The sequence below is a fragment of the Pinus tabuliformis genome, chromosome 6 (genome assembly GCF_031772625.1).
Source record: "Pinus tabuliformis cultivar Carrire ecotype Pingquan chromosome 6, CPIR1, whole genome shotgun sequence".
NCBI lineage: Eukaryota > Viridiplantae > Streptophyta > Pinopsida > Pinales > Pinaceae > Pinus > Pinus tabuliformis.
In genome coordinates this window covers 902,967,296-902,990,826 of record NC_142292.1, presented here as the reverse complement: position 1 = coordinate 902,990,826, position 23,531 = coordinate 902,967,296, and the positions used below count along the sequence as shown (strand labels likewise).

Here is a 23,531-nt window from a genome sequence, read left to right as displayed (position 1 = left end):
GAGTCAAAAGTATGCATTTTCATTGACATGCATAAAAGAATCTATAGATGAAAACATTCTTCCCTTGATTTCATATGCCAAGACAGCCAAGGAGGCCTGAGATACCCTTGAGAGGATTTTTCGTGTAAGAGGGAGCATTGAAGTTGAAGATGAAGATGGATCTATAGCAACAGATATATGATGAGATGAAAATTTTGTTGAATCCCACTATGCTTAGCCACAAGTGGATGATGTATGTAAAGAACTTACAGAAGCAAGAGAGAAGGATCACATAGATGCTCACAAACCCCATTGTGCACAATCACAAGTGGATGAAAATTTGGTAAATCCAACAACAGAACTTGTTGATGAAAATTTGGTGAATCCAACAACAGAGCTTGCTAATGAAATTTTGGTGAATCTGGCAACAAGCTTACTGATGAAATTTTGGTGAATCCAATAGTAAAGCTTGCTGATGAAAATTTGGTGAATCTAGAAACAGAGCTTGCTGATGAAATTTTGGTGAATCCAACAATAGATCTTGTTGATGACAGCGAAACTTCCATTGGAGTAGTCAATATTATCGTGAATCCAAAAATTAGTATTGCTGATGTAAGGTTTGATGAAGACTTGTTACCTAAACACGAATGGTTGTAGATGATGCAACAAAGACATTATATTGACATGATGTTATTTGGTGAGATAATCCCACTTAAATATGAAAACAAAGTGGAAGACAACCTCTCTACAGCAGCACAGGTTAGTACAGAAGAGGAAAAGACATAGATAGAGATAAAGACAGAGGCAGAAGAAAAGAAGGAAGCCCACAAAGAGAACACATAAATAGAGGTAGAAGCAGAGAAGGAAGTGCAACAAAAGTAAGTTCTCATTAAAGAGCAGAAGGAACAAAACCAATATGGTTATGCAAATATTTTTAATTCTAACATTGATATACAATGTCCAGGTACACAAAATGATTATGAAGAAGAGTTAAATTTCCTTGAATCATGGCTTACAACACCATCCCTTGATGAAATCTGCATAGAAGTTATAGAAATGAATGTTGAAGACAACATCGATGATGAAGAAATTAATGAAATTTTTAGGTATTGGAGTCTTGAAGAGATGAAATTGTTTTATGGTCTTATGTTGCAAAATATTGATGATGAAAGTGCACTATAGAAGATAATAGGTGGCATCAACCAACATACAAGTCATTTTTTGAAGAACTCCAGGATATTCTTAGACAACATGGAAGAATGGAAGACCTGCACCAGCAAATGAAGAAATTGAGGTTTGGAGGATACAACAAAGAGAAAAAGTTGACTTATATGTCCTGATGTCATCTTGTGCTTTCCTTCTCTTCCTTTTCCTTCTTGCTCCAAAAATCCAAGTATGCCACACTCTCCAAGAGTTCTCCAAGAAATCTCTAAGTATCCAAGATTAGAGAGAGAGAGAGAATAATGAGAGGGCTCAGAAACTAAACTGACTAAAGGTTACCAACTGATCCCTATAAGCCTTTTTATGAATGAGGCCTCTATTTTCTTCATTTTCCATTAGTTTCATTCATTTTCCTCCTCACATGCAAGCTCTAACCTTTCACCTTACTTTTCTCCTAATTTCCATCATTTTCATAAATAAATGTGCTAAAAATACCATTTTTCCTTTCCAAAGCCTTAGCCATTTCTTTTGCCAATTTCCTTAGCCATTAATAACCAAATGAACATGCACACTACGATGTCTTGCCCAACATTCAGCTTGGAATATGTGTCCCATCAACTGTGCTTATTATTTTTCCTTTATTAACTTTTATTACATGGATTTTTCACTAGGGTTGTTATAGGAGACATAAGTGATGAACTGACACCTGCATCCTTTTCAAACCTGTAGTACAATCTTTGAAAACTACATGATCGATTACATGACAAATCATGACCCAAGCATCCCCATACTTGCCAATAGTTTATAACACACACTCTTTGGTCAAGTTTACATCATAATAGAATCAAATACCCCAGTTATCCACAAAGTGAAAAAACATCATCATTGTCTCAATAAGTGATGGAAAACACATAATCACTTTTACATTTATATTGCAACACATGATTTACAAAATGTAGTAGGACAAGCTACTATATATATTAAAACCATCTCTTACTCAACAAATTGATGGGTCATCAGCCTGTGGTAGATTCGCTTGTTGAACATCTTCACCAGTTGGTTCTTGCACGGGTGCTTTGCCCTTGATGAAGCCTCCAACACGCGGCTCTTTGATGTCCACCTCTATTGCAATGATTGCAAAAAGTATTCTTACGCCAGCCCTGCTTAACCTTCTTCTTTCCTTGATGCGGAGAAGGTCATTCATGCCTCATCCTTTTTCTTGCTGCCATTCTCTTCTAGAACTTATTAACCACATTATTATGAAAACCACAAAAACTACATGGCTTTATATGCTATGGTTTCTACTCATCATTAATAATATTCTTGTAATCAAAATGAACTTTAGAATACTAAGACTTTTATACCTATCTTAGTTGTCTCAATTGCAACCTTGGTGATAAGAACTTGCCTTAGCTCTTCCTGTTCTATGTGAACTGCCATTGGAGGATTGTGATGTGTTCCAAATACCCTCTTTCCCCGATGGTTTCGACAATGCCTTGGAAGCTTATGATACCTTTGAGCACTTCACTTCATTTTATCCCAAACATACAAATCTAGATCTTCGTACAACCTCCAATGAATGAGTCATTCCTTGGCCATTAAGACCAAGACCTCCTCCTTTATACTCCATCTTGGTGATGAGTCTCATGCCAATTCCTGAAATGGGTACCTCCATGTTTCCAACGGATATAACATCATGTGAAAATGAAATTGAATAACTACCAACAATGTTTACCTCATTTGTCAATTATAAAATAGGTGATGATGGCTTCATGAAGCCTTTATTGCACTTCAACTCTTGCAAAGCCTCTTCTATCACTCGTATATGAAGCTGCAATCTCTGCTTCTCCTATTTCTTCTTGTAGAAGTCTCCTCAATTTAACATTCTCTGCTTGAAGGCTCTGATTGATCTCCTCATTTGAATGATGAGAAGATGGTGAACAAGAAGAATGTTCACTCGAGGGGGTAGATGGAGCATCATCCTTTTCTCTTTCTTTCTCCCATTCCTCTCTTGCAATCTTCTCCTCATAATCTAAATACATGAAATATACGATGTGTGCCATCCTAAGGAGGTCCTCGTAGAGATATTTTTTGTTATCCATTTTCCTTCTTATTGCAAGTTCACTCTCTGGTTATCATTCACACTTGCAATTCACATCAACGATAAGATCACTCTTATACCAGACTTGTTCCAGATCTCTTCAACTACCGAAATTAACCAAGATCTTTTATTTTTGTGATGTTAACATAATTTCATGTGAAAGAGTATGAAAAACCACATGTGCATATGTTAAAGAAGAAGAAACATAATGACGATCATCAAATCAAAGGACACACACACATTGATACTGCAGTTCATCTAGTGTGGGTTGGGCCTTTGAGCCTCGTGTTAAGGGTGAGGAGGTCATTTCATCAAATCCTACAAATGATGATGAGTACATAGTACATTCTTTGTCATTACAAGGATAAATTCCCTCAACTAGAGTGGCATGTTTCTCCACGAGATGTTCTCCTATATGAAATCTCACTCATACGGGCCCTCCTTCAGCATGACAAGCTAATTAATTCTCACATGCCCTGTCATACAGGTATCCTTCAACATAATGGTAACAAGGATCTCAAACACAAATTCATCATCTCAACAAATCAAAATAAAAATCATGTCATCACTACATCATATACCTCCACTTTTGATGATGTCTTGAAAATGCAAAGCTCAGCTGACAAAATGAACCCCATCATTGAATTCGTAGCAAGAAATCATATTAAATGACTATAAACTTGACCCTTTTCTCACACCGTCAAAATATGGGCCCATAGGAATCTTGAAGATACCCCCAAAGATTCCTTCTTGGAGATGGTTGAATAATCCGCTGGTCAGATGAAAAGTTTTAGCACACCACTGTGTTCCTTGCGAAATTCTATGAAAAATTACTATAAAGTTTGCTTTGCCTCTGTAAAAAGTTAGCCTCCAAGGGAATATTTTAGATTCCTCAAGATTTTGTAAAGATTCCTCACTGTTGACTGCCTAAACTTATGCTAGTTAAATGAGGAAATGAACCAAACCATGACGTTCCCAGTGAAATTCTAGTTCGTTTGAGTATAAAGTTGACATGATTCGGTGAGTGTGAAAAATTACCCTCTAGGGAATATTTTAGATTCCTCAAGCATAAAATAATATCCCTGCAAGATTTTGTCTTGAATAATGTACCATCAACGTTCCATCTCAAATTTGGGTTCTGAAGCATTCAAGGTTTTGTATGATTCATGGTTTTGACACCTCGCACCATTCCAATGTCTCTTAGCTCGTTCTTGCTGAGTGTAATATCCCCAATTTTATGAGCATGGGAGTCACTAAGGAATTTTACCCAATTTTAGTAATATTAATTAAAAGGGGGAAAATATTATTGGATAAAGGTGGCTAGTATTACTTTATTGGAGAATAGCAACAAATTATTATTTTATTAAATGGTGGAAAAAGTGACTTAGTAGAAAATGCCCCCCACCAATAAAATAATATTAAAAAAAAGTCTAGAGGACCAAGGAGAAATTATAAAAGGAGGATGGCCTCATTTTGTGGATTATCTTCTACATTTGCAAACAAATGCTCACTTGTACGCTTTGTTGTTTAGCAAGTCTACCGGCTATTTAGCCACAAATCTCTCACACGGGAGATTCCACCTCTACTACGGGGGACCATCCATGCTCTCCCTAAGGAGGCTGTTCTACAGGATATTTCAGGGAGTCAGTGGCAACAACACACATCAGTCACTAGTGCAGAGAGAGGGAAGTGCATATTTCTAGGTAGCTAGAAAACACACAGAGGGAACTGAAGATCAGCAGGTAACTCATTGCTTGTTGGGAGATCCGGGAGCTGAGGAGGTAGCATAGAGCAGGAATTTTTGCTAGAGTTTGTAGCTAGCGGTGCCAGCTACCAGCAATTCACATTTATGAGTAGACGGACAGTGCAGAGGTCACCCAACAGAAATTTGTTGCGTTCGGGGAGCAATTGATCTTGTCTAAGATTCAATCGGGTAGTGAGGAGTTGGATAGCAGGGGTAAATCTAGCATTTTGGAGGAGTTTGCAGAGGGATTTGTAGGCAGTTTGCAGCAAGTCGAATTTGGAAGCCATAGCTGGGGTGAGGCTCCAAGGGGGTCGGAAATCGAAGTCAAAACTAGCCAAATTCCCTTCTGGGATTTTTTAGATTTTGGCCAAGGAGTCCGAATTAAAAGCGCACAATTTTCTAGGCAGTTTTACTGTACTTTCCAGCCAGTCGAAGTTCAGTAGTGCAGAAGTTTTCTGAGTATCACAGTGCAGATTGGTGCAATAGCTCGACAGCCTTTAGCTCAGGCATTTTCCTACCTCGGTTTGGTCCTGATTTTCCATTGAGACAAGCCCAGGTGCACCATTCCACTATATATTGTATTTGGATTGCAAAATTGTAATAAAATGGCTCAGAAGTTCTTCATTTGCAATTTTTTTGTGCGCACTTAATGAATATCTCGCTTTTGTATTTTGCTGCATAGGATAATTGCTATTATCACTTGTATTTCCTATTTAGGAACATTACACTCGGTTTCGCCTCTTTCGTCCTCTGTGAATGAGAAATTAATATCTTATAGCAATTTTCTAGGTGGATAATACAAGTTGTGGCATGTGGTCTATTGTTGGGTGCCCAAATTAGGTGGGACGAGGTCCTGGGGTCAAGCCCGTGGGTATCCCCTTATTAGCGTGTCGTTTGTTTTGTTGACATATCATGTAATAATTAATTGGTTGGCACGTAACCCATTTGCAGTGGCAGTTTACTAACCGTTACATATGGTTGTTTAGCGTTGATATGTTATGGAGATGGTTTTCTATGGCAATTATTTGGAAACTTAGAATGTAGGGCTACCGTGTGGGGCGAGCTAGCCACAGGCTACCACGGGTTCAAGTTCCGTTGGCCCTGGTTTGGTGGTCAATGGCCCAACGACCATGTCATATGTGTTGCTATGTGGTTGGGTGGGGTCCGGGTCACCCGCGGCCCCAACCCATTTCATTTATAAATAAATAATAGTTGTTGGGGGTGTCACGGGTAGCAACCCACCACCACTTTTCTTAAATAATTTTTTTTATAATATATTAACTAAAATAATTAGGCTAGTTTTTGGGGGTCACCGAAAAAGTTAAAGAGGAGATAAATTCGCCCTTTCCGACTGCCAGATTTCATCTGCCAACTCTTTTCCAAATTGTTGCCTCGTTAGTGACTGCAATTTGGCCTAGTTTTACAAAAACATTGACCACGAATATTTAGAGCATACGAACTCGAATTTGAGTATCATTTACATTGTTGGAATCGGGATGAAAAACACTATGATATTGTCCTAGTTTCACTTCAATCTGATCACTCTTATTTTTGAGCTATTTTGAGCCACTTCTGAATTTTGAGCATTTTTGGAGCCACTTCAATCAATTTGTTGTTAAGACATTGTATGAGGCACATGATCCCTAAAAAAAATATTGGGTCTTAGACCTTGAATTTTGACCTTAAAATCATGCCCTAAGCCTTGAAAACCATTTATGACATGCTAAAACCTAAAAAAGAGCACAATATATTTCTCATAGGAAAAATATTCCTAATCCATGACTTGTATAGTGGCCTTTAGCCCTATGCATTTCCTCTCTTCCATGAGAAAGTCCCTATGGCATTAGACCTAGCTTGAAGATTGATGATTCCTTATGTGGGTTTCGTGTTGTAGCCTTAAGAACTACCAAGGAAAATTTTAAGTGCCAAATTTTATCATTTAGCTAGTACGAAGTTCCCGCCAGTGTTGATCACAAAAGATTATGGCGTAAATCCTTGGAGTTTTGGAAGAGCTTAATGGAACACGTTTTGGAAATCTATTGGTTCTTTTTCATTGTTTGATAGATAATACGACTTCGAGAGGCCATTTGCCTTATGATTGTTTCCATCATCTGCTGGTGCAATTTTCATGTCAGGGGACGCATCGTCTTGGATGTTTTTGTATTCTATATTTTATGAAAATTATTAAGTAATGAAGATTGGATGAGAGTGTGGAATGTTTCTATGTTTTCATTTTATACTTTATTCAAATTATTAATAAAACTAGATAATTGTTGCATGTTTTGTTTTGTTTTTATTGTGTCTTGATATGCAAAATTCTTTTAGAGTGAAAAATCTCAAAAAAGATCTGGAGTGCAAGACATTTAATCACTCCCAGACTTCATAAATAGTGGGTGTGGTTTATATATATATCTATATATATATATATATATATATATATATATATATATATATATATATATATATATATATATATAGATTAACCACAACCATATGTGTGTGTGGGGGAATGGGGGTTTAAGATTAATCTACACTGGTTATATACATACTATATGTAATTCTTCATTGTTTAAATTGCATTTTTGAATGTATAAATGGATACAATGCCTTGAAAATTCCTTTGGACACTTGGATTATACAAACTACACCTCTTAAATTTGCAATTTCAACAATTAATTGATAAATTTTAGACTCGCCAAAAACTATATGTGAAAAAGACCAAAATATAAAATAGTGAGACTACTTTAGATATTTTTAAATTATTTTTTACTTAATATAAATAGTAAAATATTTTATTTATACACCACATTATCCATATTAAAATATTTTCCTTATTAATATAATTATAAATACACATCAATATTATTTAATTTTATATAATAAAATATTTTATTTACTATCTACATTAAATATTTTATTTTATTAATATATATATAAAATTAATGATGTCATATAACATATACTTTTGGATATATATAACATATGATATATAAAAGCAAAATACAAATAGCCATATGCTTTAAATGATTAAGACATCTTAAGCAATTTAAATATTTTTATTTTTATTATTATTTATTAATATTATTATTTATTATTTATTGCAATGATTGCAAAAAGTATTCTTACGCCAGATCTGCTTAACCTTCTTCTTTCCTTGATGTGGAGAAGGTCATTCATGCCTCATCCTTTTTCTTGCTGCCATTCTCTTCTAGCACTTAGTAACCACATTATTATGCAAACCACAAAAACTACATGGCTTTATACGTTATCATTTCTACTCATCATTAACAATATTCTTGTAATCAAAATGAACTTTAGAATACTGAGACTTTTAAACCTCTCTTAGTTGTCTCTATTGCAACCTTGGTGATAAGAACTTGCCTTAGCTCTTCCTGTTATATGTGCACTGCCATTGGAGGATTGTGATGTGTTCCAAATACCCTCTTTCCCCGATGGTTTCGACAATGCCTTGGAAGCTTACGATACCTTTGAGCACTTTACTTCATTGTATCCTAAACATACAAACCTAGGTCTTCGTACAACCTCCAATGAATGAGTCATTCCTTGGCCATTAAGACCAAGTCCTCCTCCTTTATACCCCATCTTGGTGATGAGTCTCATGCCAATTCATGAAATGGGTACCTCCATGTTTCCAATGGATATAACATCATGTGAAAATGAAATTGAAGAACTACCAATAGTGTTTACCTCATTTGTCGATTATGAAATAGGTGATGATGGCTTCATGAAGCCTTTGTTGCACTTCAACTCTTGCAAGGCCTCTTCTATGACTCGTAGATGAAGTGCAATTTCTGCTTCTCCTCTTTCTCTTCTTGTAGAAGTCTCCTCAATTTAACATTCTCTGCTTGAAGGCTCTGATTGATCTCCTCATTTGAATGATGAGAAGATGGTGAACAAGAAGAATGTTCACTCAAGGGGGTAGATGGAGCATCGTCCTTTTCTCTTTCTTTATCCCATTCCTCTCTTGCAATCTTCTCCTCATAATCTAAATACATGTAATATACCATGTGTGTCATCCTAAGGAGGTCCTCGTAGAGATCTTTTTTTTTATCCATTTTCCTTCTTACTGCATGTTCACTCTGTGGTTATCATTCACACTTGCAATTCACATCAACGATAAGATCACTCTTATACCAGACTTGTTCCAGATCTCTTCAACTACCGAAATTAACCAAGATCTTTTATTTTTGTGATGTTAACATAATTTCATGTGAAAGAGTATGAAAAACCACATGTGCATATGTTAAAGAAGAAGAAACATAATGACGATCATCAAAGCAAAGGACACACACACATTGATACTGGAGTTCATCGAGTGTGGGTTGGGCCTTTGGGCCTCGTGTTAAGGGTGAGGATGTTGTTTCATTAAATCCTACAAATGATGATGAGTACATAGTACATTCTTTGTCATTACAAGGATAAATTCCCTCAACTAGAGTGGCATGTTTCTCCATGAGACGTTCTCCTATAGGAACTCTCACTCATACGGGCCCTCCTTCAGCTTGACAAGCTAATTAATTCTCACATGGCCTGTCATACAGGTATCCTTCAACATAATGGTAACAAGGATCTCAAACACAAAATCATCATCTCAGCAAATCAAAAGAAAAATCATGTCATCACTACATCATATACCTCCACTTTTGGGGATGTCCTGAAAATGCAAAGCTTAGCTGAGAAAATGAACCCCATCATTGAATTCGTAGCAAGAAATCATGTTAAACGACTATAAACTTGACCCTTTTATCACACTATCAAAATATGGGCCCCTAGGAATCTTGAAGATACCCCCAAAGATTCCTTCCTGGAGATGGCTGAATAATCCGCTGGTCAGATGAAAAGTTTGAGAACACCACTGTGCTCCTTCCGAAATTCTATGAAAAATGACTATAAAGTTTACTTTGCCTCTGTAAAAAGTTAGCCTCCAAGGGAATATTTTAGATTCCTCAAGATTCTGTAAAGATTCCTCACTATTGACTGCCTAAACTTATGTTGGTTACATGAGGAAATGAACCAAACCATGACGTTCCCAGTGAAATTCTAGTTCGTTTGAGTATAAAGTTGACATGATTCGGTCAGTGTGAAAAATTACCCTCCAGCGAATATTTTAGATTCCTCAAGCATAAAATAATATCCCTGTAAGATTTTGTCTTGAATAATGTGCCATCAAGGTTCCATCTCGAATTTAGGTTCTGAAGCATTCAAGGTTTTGTATGATCATGGTTTTGACACCTCACACCATTCCAATGTCTCTTAGCTCGTTCTTGCTAAGTGTAATATCCCCAATTTTGTGAGCATGGGAGTCACTAAGGAATTTTACCTAATTTTAGTAATATTAATTAAAAGGGGGCAAATATTATTGGAGAAAGGTGGCTAGTATTACTTTATTGGAGAATAGTAGCAAATTATTATTTTATTAAATGGTGGCAAAAGTGACTTAGTAGAAAATGCCCCCCACCAATAAAATAATATTAAAAAAAGTCTAGAGGAACAAGGAGAAATTATAAAAGGAAGATGGACTCATTTTGTGGATTATCTTCTACATTTGCAAACAAACGCTCACTTGTACGCATTGTTGTTTAGCAAGTCTACTGGCTATTTAGCCACAAATCTCTCACACGGGAGATTCCACCTCTACTATGGGGGACCATCCATGCTCGCCCTAGGGAGGCTGTTCTACAGGATATTTCAGGGAGTCAGGGTTAGCAACACACATCAGTCACTAGTGCAAAGATAAGGGAGTGCGTATTTTTGGGCAACTAGAAAACACGCAGAGGGAACTGAAGATCAGCATGTAACTCATTGCTTGTTGGGAGATTCGGGAGCTGAGGAGGTAGCGTAGAGTAGGCATTTTTGCTTGAGTTTGTAGCTACCTGAGCCAGCTACCAACAATTCACATTTATGAGCAGAGGGATAGTGTAGAGGTCACCCAACAGAAATTCGTGGTGTTCGACGAGCAACTGATCTTGGCTAAGATTCAATCGGGTAGTGAGGAGCTAGATAGAAGCGATAAATCTAGCATTTTGGAGGAGTTTGCAAAGGGATTTGCAGGTAGTTTGCAGCAAGTCAAATTTTTACAGCCATAGCTGGGGTGAGGCTCCAAGGGGGTCAGAAGTCAGAAGTCAAAACCAACCAAATTCCCTTTTGGGATTTTTTAGATTTTGTCCAAGGAGTCCGGGATTAAAAGAGCACAATTTTCTAGGCAATTTTACTGCACTTTCCAGCCAGTCGAAGTTCAGTAGTGCAGAAGTTTTCTGAGTATCGCAGTGCAGATTGGTGCAACAGCTCGACAGCCTTCAGCTCAGCCATTTTCCTACCTCGGTTTGGTCCTGATTTTCCATTGAGACAAGCCCAGGTGCACCATTCCACTATATATTGTATTTGGATTGCAAAATTGTAATAAAATGGCTCAGAAGTTCTTCATTTGCAATTTTTTTGTGCGCTCTTAATGAATATTTCGCTTTTATATTTTGCTGCATAGGATAATTCCTATTATCATTTGTATTTCCTATTTAGGAACATTACACTCAGTTTCGCCTCCTCCGTCCTCTGTGAATGAGAAATTAGTATCTTATAACAATTTTCTAGGTGGATAATACAAGTTGTGGCATGTGGTCTATTGTTGGGTGCCCAAATTAGGTGGGACGAGGTCCTGGGGTCAAGCTCGTGGTTCTCCCATTATTAGCGTGTCATTTTTTTGTTGACATATCATGTAATAATTAATTGGTTGGCACGTAACCCATTTGGGGTGGCAGTTTACTAACCGTTACATATGGTTGTCTAGCGTTGATATGTTATGGAGATGGTTTTCTGTGGCAATTATTTGGAAAATTAGAATGTGGGGCTACCTTGTGGGGCGAGCCAGCCACAGGCTACCGCAGGTTCAAGTCCCGTTGGCCCTGGTTTGGTGGTCAATGGCCCAATGACCGTGTCATATGTGTTGCTATGTGGTTGGGCAGGGTCTGGGTCACCCGCGGCCCAAACCCATTTCATTTATAAATAAATAATAGTTGTTAGGGGTGTTATGGGTAGCAACCCACCACCCCTTTTCTCAAATATTTTTTTTTATAATATATTAAGTAAAATAATTAGACTAGTTTTTGGGGGTCACAGAAAAATTTAAAGAGGCGACAAATTCGCCCTTTCAGACTGCCGGATTTCATCTGCCGACTCTTTTCCAAATTGTTGCCTCGTTAGTGACTGCAATTTGGCCTAGTTTTACAAAAACATTGACCACGAATATTTGGAGCATACGAACTCGAATTTGAGTATCATTTACATTGTTAGAGTCGGGATGAAAAACACTACGATATTGTCCTAGTTTCACTTCAATCTGATCACTCTTATTTTTGAGCGATTTTGAGCCACTTTTGAATTTTGAGCATTTTTGGAGCCACTTCAATCAATTTGTTGTTAAGACATTGTATGAGGCACATGATCCCCAAAAAAAATATTGGGTCTTAGACCTTGAATTTTGACTTTAAAATCATGCCCTAAGCCTTGAAAACCATTCATGACATGCCAAAACCTGAAGAAGAGCACAATATTTTTCTCGTAGGAAAGATATTCCTAATCGACGACTTGTATAGTGGCCTTTAGCCCTATGCATTTCCTCTCTTCCGTGAGAAAGTCCCTATGGCATTAGACCTAGCTTGAAGTTTGATGATTCCTTAAGTGGGTTTCGTGTCGTAGCCTTAAGAACTACCAAGGAAAATTTTAAGTGCCAAATTTTATCATTTAGCTAGTACGAAGTTCCCGCCAGTGTTGATCACATAAGATTATGGCGTAAATCCCTGGTGTTTTGGAAGAACTTAATGGAACATGTTTTGGAAATCTATTGGTTCTATTTCATTGTTTGATAGATAATATGACTTCGAGAGGCCATTTGCCTTATGATTGTTTCCATCATCTGCTGGTGCAATTTTCGTGTCAGGGGACGCATCGTCTTACATGTTTTTGTATACTATATTTTATGAAAATTATTAAGTAATGAAGATTGGATGATGGTGTGGAATGTTTCTATGTTTTCATTTTATAATTTATGCAAATTATTAATAAAACTAGATAATTGTTGCATGTTTTGTTTTGTTTTTATTGTGTCTTGATATGCAAAATTCTTTTAGAGTGCAAAATCTCAAAAAAGCCCTGGAGTGAAAGACATTTAATCACTGCCAAACTTCATAAATAGTGGGTGTGGTTTATATATATATATATATATATAGATATAGATATAGATATATCAATTTTAACGACAACCATATTTGTGTGTGGGGGAATGGGGATTTCAGATTAATCTATACTGGTTATATACATACTATATGTAATTCTCCATTGTTTAAATTGCATTTTTGAATGTATAAATGGATACAATGCCTTGAAAATCCCTTTGGACACTTGGATTATACAAACTACACCTCTTAAATTTGCAATTTCAACAATTAATTGATAAATTTTAGACTTATCAAAAACTATATGTGAAAAAGACCAAAATATAAAATAGTGAGACTACTTTAGATATTTTTAAATTATTTTTTTACTTAATATAAATAGTAAAATATTTTATTTATACACCATATTATCCATATTAAAATATTTTCCTTATTAATATAATTATAAATACACATCAATATTATTTAATTTTATATAATAAAATATTTTATTTACTATCTACATTAAATATTTTATTATTATTAATATATATATATATATATAATTAATGATGTCATATGACATATACTTTTGGATATATATAACATATGATATATAAAATCAAAATATAAATAGCCATGTAAGACATTTTAAGCAAATTAAATATTTTTATTATTATTTATTAATATAATTTGAATATATATATATACTAAAGTCATGGCCTGGATGGAATCCTGGTCAAGAAAAGTAATGGGAGCGCTGAAGGACGCCGTTTCCGTTGGATTTGCCATCATGAGCTATGTCGGACTTGTCCATACGACTCCAGTTATCAATACCAGACTTGCAGACATAGAGGTTGCATTCATTAAAGTTGCTCGCCACAATGGTAAGGCCCCGAAGGAAAAACACCTCCTCGTTTTGGTTGCGGCAACGGAACAGCAAAGGCTGAGACTTTATATAAAACAAGTTGTTGAAGATCGGTTAAGCCGAACAAAAAATTGGATGGTCGCTGTCAAGACGTTGGCACTCGTTCATCGACTGACCAGGGATGTTCTTCCCTGCATTTTCGACCAAGAAGATGAAGAAAAGCAGAAATCCTCTGATAAAACTCCATTCGTGCGGGTGTCCCAAAGTTCTAAGGATTCTTCCACCCCATTGGCCCTCCCATTCTCTCTTTGGGTTCGCAAGTATGCCTCTTTTTTGGTTCAGAGACTGCAGTGCAACACCAAGATCAAGCTTTATACTTCGTTTATATTTACGACCAAATTTTGCAGCAGTACGATAAACTCTCGGAGTTTTGTAATGCATGCACTAGAGTAGGTCTAACAGATGGCCATGGTGACTGTCTCTCACAGAAGAGATTCCTCAGTAAAATGGAGGATCGCATTCAAAAATACAGGCATCACTGTAATGGCTTAGAGGAAGAACATATTACTAAGAAAGAAACAGCTCCGAAGGAGACTTCGCAGGATGCAGTGGAGGAAGAACATATTACTAAGAAAGCAACAGCTCCGAAGGAGACTTCGCAGGATGCAGTGGAGGAAGAGAGGCCATTGATCATTTTTGGTTCTGAAAACACTGGCCAGGAGGCTAGTTATGAAAGCAATCATGCAGTGAAAGAATGGGAGAGGGCATTCGATGTGAACATAAAGGATTCATTCACTGATTATCATGGAGAGATAGAATGGGAGAGAGCATTGGATAGCAGATAGAGCTTGCCCTTCAGAATGGGCACAGAGCAAACCCTTTCTTGACAGGCTAGGGTTATTAGAAGGGTCGAATGATGTGGTGGATCGATTAATGTTAGATATATGTACCTGGAGTGTTGATCACATAAGATTATGGCGTAAATCCCTGGTGTTTTGGAAGAACTTAATGGAACATGTTTTGGAAATCTATTGGTTCTATTTCATTGTTTGATAGATAATATGACTTCGAGAGGCCATTTGCCTTATGATTGTTTCCATCATCTGCTGGTGCAATTTTCGTGTCAGGGGACGCATCGTCTTACATGTTTTTGTATGCTATATTTTATGAAAATTATTAAGTAATGAAGATTGGATGATGGTGTGGAATGTTTCTATGTTTTCATTTTATAATTTATGCAAATTATTAATAAAACTAGATAATTGTTGCATGTTTTGTTTTGTTTTTATTGTGTCTTGATATGCAAAATTCTTTTAGAGTGCAAAATCTCAAAAAAGACCTGGAGTGAAAGACATTTAATCACTCCCAAACTTCATAAATAGTGGGTGTGGTTTATATATATATATATATAGATATAGATATAGATATATCAATTTTAACGACAACCATATTTGTGTGTGGGGGAATGGGGATTTCAGATTAATCTATACTGGTTATATACATACTATATGTAATTCTCCATTGTTTAAATTGCATTTTTGAATGTATAAATGGATACAATGCCTTGAAAATCCCTTTGGACACTTGGATTATACAAACTACACCTCTTAAATTTGCAATTTCAACAATTAATTGATAAATTTTAGACTTATCAAAAACTATATGTGAAAAAGACCAAAATATAAAATAGTGAGACTACTTTAGATATTTTTAAATTATTTTTTTACTTAATATAAATAGTAAAATATTTTATTTATACACCATATTATCCATATTAAAATATTTTCCTTATTAATATAATTATAAATACACATCAATATTATTTAATTTTATATAATAAAATATTTTATTTACTATCTACCTTAAATATTTTATTATTATTAATATATATATATATATAAAATTAATGATGTCATATGACATATACTTTTGGATATATATAACCTATGATATATAAAATCAAAATATAAATAGCCATGTACTTTAAATGCTTAAGACATTTTAAGCAAATTAAATATTTTTATTATTATTTATTAATATAATTTGAATATATATATATACTAAAGTCATGGCCTGGATGGAATCCTGGTCAAGAAAAGTAATGGGAGCGCTGAAGGACGCCGTTTCCGTTGGATTTGCCATCATGAGCTATGTCGGACTTGTCCATACGACTCCAGTTATCAATACCAGACTTGCAGACATAGAGGTTGCATTCATTAAAGTTGCTCGCCACAATGGTAAGGCCCCGAAGGAAAAACACCTCCTCGTTTTGGTTGCGGCAATGGAACAGCAAAGGCTGAGACTTTATATAAAACAAGTTGTTGAAGATCGGTTAAGCCGAACAAAAAATTGGATGGTCGCTGTCAAGACGTTGGCACTCGTTCATCGACTGACCAGGGATGTTCTTCCCTGCATTTTCGACCAAGAAGATGAAGAAAAGCAGAAATCCTCTGATAAAACTCCACTCGTGCGGGTGTCCCAAAGTTCTAAGGATTCTTCCACCCCATTGGCCCTCCCATTCTCTCTTTGGGTTCGCAAGTATGCCTCTTTTTTGGTTCAGAGACTGCAGCTCAATATCAGAATTTTGAAATTGCTCAGCTTTTGCAAGATTTTCGATCCCTGCATCTACTTCTAGGTTGCCTCCTAGACTGCAGTCCTTCTGAGGAGGGCCCCGTCGCAGTGAACTATCTCGTTCACTACGCTCTGGATTTACTTGTGGAAGATTGTCCAAAAATCTGCACAGCCATTAATGATTGTGTACGCAATTTGCTGGATTATTCCTTCTCTGACTTTTCTGGTGATCAAGCTTTATACTTCGTTTATATTTACGACCAAATTTTGCAGCAGTACGATAAACTCTCGGAGTTTTGTAATGCATGCACTAGAGTAGGTCTAACAGATGGCCATGGTGACTATCTCTCACAGAAGAGATTCCTCAGTCAAATGGAGGATCGCATTCAAAAATACAGGCATCACTGTAATGGCTTAGAGGAAGAACATATTACTAAGAAAGCAACAGCTCCGAAGAAGACTTCGCAGGATGCAGTGGAGGAAGAGAGGCCATTGATCATTTTTGGTTCTGAAAACACTGGCCAGGAGGCTAGTTATGAAAGCAATCATGCAGTGAAAGAATGGGAGAGGGAATGGGATATGAGCATAAAGGATTCATTCACTAACTATGATGCAGAGAAAGAATGGGAGAGAGCATTGGATAGCAGATAAAGCTTGCCCTTCAGAATGGGCACAGAGCAAACCCTTTCTTGACAGGCTAGGGTTATTAGAAGGGTCGAATGATGTGGTGGATCGATTAATGTTAGATATATGTACTGAATTTATATGCTCCTTGTGTGTTCTGTGTGGAGTTTGGTGCGTTGGAAGAAGACCTGGGAAATGATTTCCGGGGTTTTAGGGTTAGTGTGTTATTATTGTAAGCAGGTTCAATAGATGTGAATTTGTACCGTTAATATTATTATTCTGGATATAAATGGCGTGAATTTATAAAAAATATTAACTGTTTAGGTGTGTATTTGGGATTGTTTATTTTATTTTCAAAACATATATATATAAGATATATAAATCAAAGATACCAAAATCATATATATATAATTTGAGTGGACTTAATTATTAAAAACCCTTATTTTGTTTTAAAAAATTCAGATTTCAAATTTAACATACTAAACATGTAAGTTATTTTTTTATGAGAAATAAATACTTTATAGTCCAAGAACATTTTTTGTTTCTCTAACAGATACTTTTGTTGGTCCAATAATGGATAGAAGGAGGGCTTATATAGTGTTATATAATTTCATGAATGGGTTATGAGCCTTGAGATTGTTAATTTAACCATAATTTTATTTTATTTTTCTTTGACTATTTATTTTTCTATTAATAGCATATTTATTATCTGACACATTTATAATTATGTCCATAATTGTATATAGTGATTTGGGGTTTTAGGCATGCTAGATAATCTCCAAAAATAAATTTGAAGGCCACAAACTTTGTTTTGGGGCATTAAACCATATATTTTTGCCATGTCCTAAATCATGGTGCCCATTAAATGTGATTATATAGTTCTCAAATCTTTAATTTGAGTTGATATACCTTGTGTTCACTCAATAATGGACACATGGATGGCTAATGTAGTATTAAATTTTGCCCATAATTATATATAGTGTCTTAGGGGTTTAGACATGGTAGATAATCCTAAAAATAAATTTGAAGGCCACAAACCTTATTTTGTAGCATTAAACCATATATTTTTCCCATGTCCTAAATCCTCGTGCCCATTAGATGTGACTATATAGTTCTAAAATCTCTCATTTTAGTTGACATACCATATGTGAACCCACTAATGGACACATGGAAGGCTAACTTACTATTATGAAAAACATCTAACATGGGTTTATATACCTTGTGTTAACTTAATAATGGTCATAAAGAGGGCTCATATAGTATTACATAACTGAATAAATGCTTATGATCCTTGAGATAGCTATTTACTCACAATTCTATTTGTTTCCCCTATAAATTTATTTAGCTTGATTATACCAATAGTTCACTCTTGAAACATACACAATTTTAATAGGGATTATGTAGCAGTTTGGAGCTTTGTATGTGGTGAATAATCCCAAAAAATAAATTTGAAGACTTAGGAACTTGTTCTATGGCATCAAATCGTGGATTCTGCCTCATAACAAATACTTGCATGAAAAAAATCAAAATGTTAATACGTTTGCACCTCTAGTATAATGAATCCCTATGTAGCATTTGTATAGTCTATTTGAATGGGACATATGGCTCATGAAACCCATAGAAAATGTTATAGCTTAGACCTTAAATTTTGGACCTATCTAATAACCTCATCTTTGAGAAACAATTAGTGTATTGCAAGTCTTGAAGTAGACACAATATTTTTCTTATAGGCAAAAGATTTTGTATGGATGGATCTTGTGATGCCCTATAGGTTTACACAAGTGCCATGAGTAGCTTGATATTTTGAAATTTTCCTTGAAACATGGTATGGACAACAATGACCATCCCTAATGCACCATTACTTCAAATTGTGACCATATCTCACACACGATAAATATTCTATGTGCATTATGTATTTAGTAGCCCATGGCATTGCACATGTGGTATGAGCTCTACAAGCAATTAATAGGCTTTTAATATAGTCTTTTAACCTTGAATGATGACATGACTTCAGATCCATTCATGTTGTTTCAAGTCTTGAATTGTTTACCATATTCTTCTCATAAGTTAGGTATTCCACCTGCAAGGCTTATGTGATGGCTTGAGGCCCTACTATGGCCTATCAGTAGCATAATCAAATTTATTGTCTATAATTCTTGACTTTTACTTTAAATTTTATATAAGAGGCTTTAAAGAGGGAGCGCTTCATTTCGTTAAAGAGGAGAGATTTTTTTTAAACAAGATTTAAAAACAAGGGCATTGTTATAATTGGGTGTAGCCATTGTGATATTTGTGAAAGTGTTTTTTGTGTGAAAGTATTTCTTTTGTAGAGAATTTGAAGATCTATTTTTGAAGCTGAGTAACAAAGAAGCCACCATAGATGCATTTTTGTTGCACGCAACCACTATGTCTACGGGTCAATTTGTTTGTTGAACCACATTCTGTTACCATTCAACAAATGGGAAAACGCAAGAGGTTGAGAATGCCAAAATGACAACAAGAGATGTTTGAGATATTTCTAAATTTGGATGTGAAGAGGCAAAAGTATGCATTTTCATTGACATGCATAAAAGAATCTATAGATGAAAACATTCTTCTCCTGGTTTCATATGCCAAGACAGCCAAGGAGGCCTGAGATACCCTTGAGAGGACTTTTCGTGTAAGAGGGAGCATTGAAGTTGAAGATGAAGGTGGATCTATAGCAACAGATCTATGATGAGATGAAAAGTTTGTTGAATCCCACTATGCTTAGCCACAAGTTGATGATGTATGTAAAGAAGTTACAGAAGCAAGAGAGAAGGATCACTTAGATGCTCACAAACCCCATTGTGCACAATCACAAGTGGATGAAAATTTGGTAAATCCAACAACAGAGCTTGCTAATGAAAATTTGGTGAATCCAACGACAGACCTTGCTGATGAAATTTTGGTGAATCTAGCAACAGAGCTTACTGATGAAATTTCACCAATAGTAAAGCTTGCTGATGAAAATTTGGTGAATCCAACAACAGAGCTTGCTGATGAAATTTTGGTGAATCCAACAATAGATCTTGCTGATGACAGCGAAACTTCCATTGGAGTAGTCAATACTATCGTGAATCCAAAAATTAGTATTGCTGATGTAAGGTTTGATGAAGACTTGTTACCTAAACATGAATGGTTGCAGATGATGCAACAAAGACATTATATTGACATGATGTTATTTTGTGAGATAATCCCACTTAAATATGAAAACAAAGTGGAAGACAGCCTCTCTACATTAGCATAGGTTAGTACAGAAGAGGAAGAGACATAGATAGAGATAAAGACAGACACAGAAGAAAATAAGGAAGCCCACAAAGAGAACACATAAATAGAGGTAGAAGCGGAGAAGGAAGTGCAACAGAAGAAAGTTCTCATTAAAGAGCAGAAGGAACAAAACCAATGTGGTTCCGCAAATATTTTTAATTCTAACCTTGATTTCTAGTGTCCAGGTACACAAAATGATTATGAAGAAGAGTTAAATTTCCTTAAATCATGGCTTGCAACACCATCCCTTGATGAAATCTGCATAGAAGTTGCAGAAATGAATGTTGAAGACAACATCGATGATGAAGAAATTAATGAAATTTTCAGGTACTGGAGTCTTGAAGAGATGAAATTATTTTATGGTATTATGTTGCAAAAGATTGATGATGAAAGTGCACTATAGAAGATAATAGGTGGCATCAACCAACATATAAGTCATTTTTTGAAGAACTCCAGGATATGCTTAGACAACATGGAAGAATGGAAGACCCGCACCAGCAAATGAAGAAATTGGGGTTTGAAGGATACAACAAAGAGAAAAAGTTGACTTATATATCCTGATGTCATCTTGTGCTTTCCTTCTCTTCCTTTTCCTTCTTGCTCCAAAAATCCAAGTATGCCACACCCTCCAAGAGTTCTCCAAAAAATCTCCAAGTATCCAAGATTAAGAGAGAGAGAGAATAATGAGAGGGCTCAGAAACTAAACTGACTAAAGGTTACCAACTGATCCCTATAAGCCGTTTTATGAATGAAGCCTCTATTTTCTTCATTTTCCATTAGCTTCATTCATTTTCCTCCTCACATGCAAACTGTGACCTTTCACCTTACTTTTCTCCTAATTTCCATTATTTTCATAAATAAATGTTGTAAAAATACCATTTTTCCTTTCCAAAGCCTTAGCCATTTCTTTTGCTAATTTCCTTAGCCATTAATAACCAAATGAACACGCGCACTACGATGTCTTGCCCCAGCTTGGAATACGTGTCACATCAACCGTGGTTATTATTTTTCCTTTATCAACTTTTATTACATGGAATTTTCATTAGGGTTGTTATAGGAGACATAAGTGAAGAACTGACACCTGCATCCTTTTCAAACCTTTGATACAATCTTTGAAAACTACATGATCGATTTCATGACAAATCATGACCCAAGCATCCCCATACTTGCCAATAGTTTATAACACACACTCTTTGGTCAAGTTTACATCATAATATAATCAAATACCCCAGTTATCCACAAAGGGAAAAAACATCATCATTGTTTCAATAAGTGATGGAAAACACATAATCACTTTTACATTTATATTGCAACACATGATTTAAAAGATGTAGCAAGACAAGCTACTATATATATTAAAACCATCTCTTACTCAACAAAATGATGGGTCATCAGCCTGTGGTAGATTCGCTTGTTGAACATCTTCACCAGTTGGTTCTTGCATGGGTGCTTTGCCCTTGATGAAGCCTCCAACACGCAGCTCTTTGATGTCCACCTCTATTGCAATGATTGCAAAAAGTATTCTTACGCCAGATCTGCTTAACCTTCTTCTTTCCTTGATGTGGAGAAGGTCATTCATGCCTCATCCTTTTTCTTGCTGCCATTCTCTTCTAGCACTTAGTAACCACATTATTTTGCAAACCACAAAAACTACATGGCTTTATACGCTATCATTTCTACTCATCATTAATAATATTCTTGTAATCAAAATGAACTTTAGAATACTGAGACTTTTAAACCTCTCTTAGTTGTCTCTATTGCAACCTTGGTGATAAGAACTTGCCTTAGCTCTTCCTGTTATATGTGCACTGCCATTGGAGGATTGTGATGTGTTCCAAATACCCTCTTTCCCCGATGGTTTCGACAATGCCTTGGAAGCTTACGATACCTTTGAGCACTTTACTTCATTGTATCCCAAACATACAAACCTAGGTCTTCGTACAACCTCCAATAAATGAGTCATTCCTTGGCCATTAAGACCAAGTCCTCCTCCTTTATACCCCATCTTGGTGATGAGTCTCATGCCAATTCATGAAATGGGTACCTCCATGTTTCCAATGGATATAACATCATGTGAAAATGAAATTGAAGAACTACCAATAGTGTTTACCTCATTTGTCGATTATGAAATAGGTGATGATGGCTTCATGAAGCCTTTGTTGCACTTCAACTCTTGCAAGGCCTCTTCTATGACTCGTAGATGAAGTGCAATTTCTGCTTCTCCTCTTTCTCTTCTTGTAGAAGTCTCCTCAATTTAACATTCTATGCTTGAAGGCTCTGATTGATCTCCTCATTTGAATGATGAGAAGATGGTGAACAAGAAGAATGTTCACTCAAGGGGGTAGATGGAGCATCGTCCTTTTCTCTTTCTTTATCCCATTCCTCTCTTGCAATCTTCTCCTCATAATCTAAATACATGTAATATACCATGTGTGCCATCCTAAGGAGGTCCTCATAGAGATCTTTTTTGTTATCCATTTTCCTTCTTATTGCATGTTCACTCTGTGGTTATCATTCACACTTGCAATTCACATCAACAATAAGATCACTCTTATACCAGACTTGTTCCAGATCTCTTCAACTACCGAAATTAACCAAGATCTTTTATTTTTGTGATGTTAACATAATTTCATGTGAAAGAGTATGAAAAACCACATGTGCATATGTTAAAGAAGAAGAAACATAATGACGATCATCAAATCAAAGGACACACACACATTGATACTGGAGTTCATCGAGTGTGGGTTGGGCCTTTGGGCCTCGTGTTAAGGGTGAGGATGTCGTTTCATTAAATCCTACAAATGATGATGAGTACATAGTACATTCTTTGTCATTACAAGGATAAATTCCCTCAACTAGAGTGGCATGTTTCTCCATGAGACGTTCTCCTATAGGAACTCTCACTCATACGGGCCCTCCTTCAGCTTGACAAGCTAATTAATTCTCACATGGCCTGTCATACAGGTATCCTTCAACATAATGGTAACAAGGATCTCAAACACAAAATCATCATCTCAGCAAATCAAA

General features: G+C 36.0%; 1 protein-coding gene across 1 annotated transcript; it reads left to right on the top strand.

The window, feature by feature from the left end:
• The first annotated feature begins 16,089 nt into the window (after positions 1–16,089).
• Positions 16,090–17,243, top strand: LOC149261849 (putative clathrin assembly protein At5g35200). Its single transcript, XM_089371491.1, has 2 exons — positions 16,090–16,488; positions 16,620–17,243. The coding sequence occupies exons 1-2, from the start codon at positions 16,090–16,092 to the stop codon at positions 17,241–17,243; spliced, it is 1,023 nt and encodes a 340-aa protein (XP_089227617.1).
• The last annotated feature ends 6,288 nt before the right edge of the window (positions 17,244–23,531 follow it).